Below are 3231 nucleotides of genomic sequence, written 5' to 3' on the forward strand. Positions count from 1 at the left end.
ACTGTTCTCTCAACGGACAAACTCCCTTGGCATGATTATCTCTCTATTTTGGCCGATTTCTACTCTTTCCGGCCGCCTCCTCAAGCCTGGTAGAAGCTAGTGCTCTTGTTCCACTTTAGGCCCCCTCTCTGTACACGTGTACATACTACTAGTAGTAGATGACATCCTCTGGGAACCCCAAAACTGATGCGAGCGTGCGAATAAAAAAAAAAAGTCGCTTTCATCATGAAATGTCAGGGTCATGAAGGTGGAACAGATGGCTTAAAACATTGTTATGGCGTATAATCTACTCTTCAAATTCATTTCTTTACGTTTTCGTCTTTTTCGTTTGATTTTGGCATTCTACGACATTAGCATCTTTTTTTTAACGGTATACTAGTATATCATTTTGCAACTGTTTTGTATGATTCAAATGTATGGTTGAAATTTTTTTGTGGAAACGGCGCGCGCGCGGATGTCATCCGTATAATCAAATCAACATGGCCTAACATGCATCGTCACAGTTTTATAGATTTAGATTTTCACAGATGTATCAGCTTCTTTGAAATGACGCCCTGCGGAAGTCAAATGAACTGCAGTGGACTGACTAAACCGAAGATTTAGTTGTCTCTTTCTGGGAACAGCCCACTAATTTCAGCCCCTATTGGAATATATAGAAAACATCTAAGAACTGAGCTGTCAACAATCACCTACTTGAGTGTTCAACTATTGCAAACACACATTGACAGGGTAGTCCAACTTCCAAATTGTCCATTTAGTCCCAAAATTTCACTTTTTGACCAGCGATACATAGCACGGCAAATGCAAACACTGGCAGCATGACCTCTGACCCCCTTGAAGACCACCAAATCACAAGAAGATGGGATTAGTTTTAGAACTCTACCAAGCAGCCAAAACAACACTCAGAGCCAGTTTTTTTCAACTCAATAGAAATGGAAATAACTCTCTTGCTGGAAAATTTAATGCCAGCATTTATCCACACATACCAAGAAAAAGGCTGTTTCCAGTTGGTTTGGCTGCACTGGACCCTCTGGGCATGCGCCAATTGGTGACCTTTGCCCTTCTTTGTTGCAGAATCGGGATTGACTGTTGTTATAATGGCAACAAAAGGCTTTGAAGACGTCAGCGGGAGCTCGGATGGAGATTTTGTGAGCAGTCCTACAAAGGGGGAGGAGTTAAGCAAACAGTTTGGAAGTCATCGGGAGGCTAAGACGAACAAAAGGGACAGACCCTACAGGTGTGAGGAGTGCGGTAAGCAGTTCAATCGGCCTAGTGGTCTGAAGAGGCACACCCTCACTCACACCGGGGAGAAACCGTACAGATGTGAGAAGTGTGGCAGACATTTCGGTCGGCTGGGTAATCTCAAGACACACATGCGCACTCACACCGAAGAGAGACTCTACAGGTGTGAGGAGTGCAGCAGGCAGTTTCGTGATCTGGGTAATCTGGAGAGACACATGAGAATACACACCGGGGAAAAGCCGTACAAGTGTGAGGAATGTGGCAGGGAGTTTAGGGAACTGGGTAATCTGAAGAGACATATGAAACTTCACGCAGGGGAGAAACCCTACAGATGTGAGGAGTGCGGCAGGCTGTTTCGTGAGCTGTGTAATCTGAAGAGACATGTGCGAACACACACCGGGGAAAAACCCTACAGATGCGAAGAGTGCAGCAAACAGTTTAGTCAGCTGGGTGAGTTGAAGAAGCACATTCGCACTCACACCGGGGAGAAACCCTACAGGTGTGAGGAGTGTGGCAGGCAGTTCAGAGTGCTGGGTAGTCTGAAGAGTCACATGCGCACTCACACAGGAGAGAAACCATATAGGTGTGAGGAGTGCAGCAGGCAGTTCAGTGTGCTGAGTAATCTCAAAAGACATATGCAAACACACAGAGGTGGGAAACCCTACAGGTGTGAGGAGTGCAGCAGGCAGTTCAGTCAGCTAAGTGATTTCAAGATTCACTTGCGAACTCACACCGAAGAGAAATCCTACACGTGTGAGGAGTGCAGTAGGCAGTTTAGTCAGCTGAGTCATCTGAAGAGACATGTGCGAATGCACACAGGGGAGAAACCCTACAAATGTGAAGAGTGCAGTAGGCAGTTTATTCAGCTGTGTGAGTTGAAGAGTCACATGCGCACTCACACCGGGGAGAAACCCTACAGGTGTGAGGAGTGCGGCAAGCAGTTCAGTTATCTGGGTAATCTGAAAAGACACATGCGCACTCACACTAGGGAGAAGCCATATAAGTGTGAGGAATGCAGCAAGCAGTTTAGTGGGCTGGGTAGTCTGAAAAAGCATAAAAGAACACACACAGGGGAGAAACCCTACAGGTGTGAGGAGTGTAGCAAGCAGTTCAGACAGTTGGCTGACCTGAAAAGACACGCCTACACTCACACAAGGCAGAAACCCTACAGCTGCGAGGAGTGCAGCAGGCAGTTTATTGAGCCCGGTACTCTGAAGAAACATATGCTTACTCACACTGGAGAGAATCCCTACAAGTGTGAGGAGTGCAGTAAGCAGTTCAGTGAGCTGGGTAATCTGAAGACACATATGAAGATACACACCGGAGAGAAGCCCTACAGGTGTGAGGAGTGCGGCAGGGAGTTCAGTGTGCTGGGTAATCTGAAGCGACATGTGCGGACTCACACAGGGGAGAAACCCTACAGGTGTGAGGAGTGCAGCAGGCAGTTTAGTGAGCTGGGTAATCTGAAGAGACACATGAAGACTCATAGGTGATCATGAAATTTTGTTTCGTTCGGTTCTTGGCAGACTGACACAAGGACTTCCACTGAAGAAGACATTAACATCGTCTCTATGACAATACATGTCTGAAGATAGTCAATGGGAACTGTTAAATGAGTTTGGGTTTCTAACTCGTTAAACTTACTAATGGGTCTTACATGTATCTTGTATCATGTTACTAATAGGTTTTAAAGGTATTTTGTATCGTGTCATAAGTAGAAGAAGAAGCGCACTTAGATCTTTGAAAACGTTGCAGATTCTTCTCGATTCTGAGTAGCCGTTTGTTTTTTTACTTTAGACTTTTCTGTGTTGTTTCAGGCATGGATAGCAACAATAGTCATGATGTAGGACTATTTTTTTGTTTTAATGTATTTTTATGTATGTCAGTAGGTAAAATGGTATGGTAATACTATGTCTAGTTATGAGTTGTTTGTAGTAGCGTACATGTATAATTCTTTTGTACTATTTCTGTAGCAGGTGTCAGTATTGG

At 44.8% G+C, this 3231-nt stretch overlaps 1 protein-coding gene across 1 annotated transcript; it reads left to right on the forward strand.

Annotated features, from left to right (window-relative positions):
• The first annotated feature begins 1061 nt into the window (after positions 1-1061).
• LOC109465053 (zinc finger protein 665-like) lies at positions 1062-2792 on the forward strand. Its single transcript, XM_019762195.1, has one exon. The coding sequence runs from the start codon at positions 1098-1100 to the stop codon at positions 2733-2735; it is 1638 nt and encodes a 545-aa protein (XP_019617754.1). The 5' UTR covers positions 1062-1097; the 3' UTR covers positions 2736-2792.
• Positions 2793-3231: the final 439 nt, after the last annotated feature.

Source organism: Branchiostoma belcheri, unplaced genomic scaffold, assembly GCF_001625305.1.
Source record: "Branchiostoma belcheri isolate BF01 breed outbred unplaced genomic scaffold, Haploidv18h27 scaffold1460, whole genome shotgun sequence".
NCBI classification, from domain to species: Eukaryota; Metazoa; Chordata; class Leptocardii; order Amphioxiformes; family Branchiostomatidae; genus Branchiostoma; species Branchiostoma belcheri.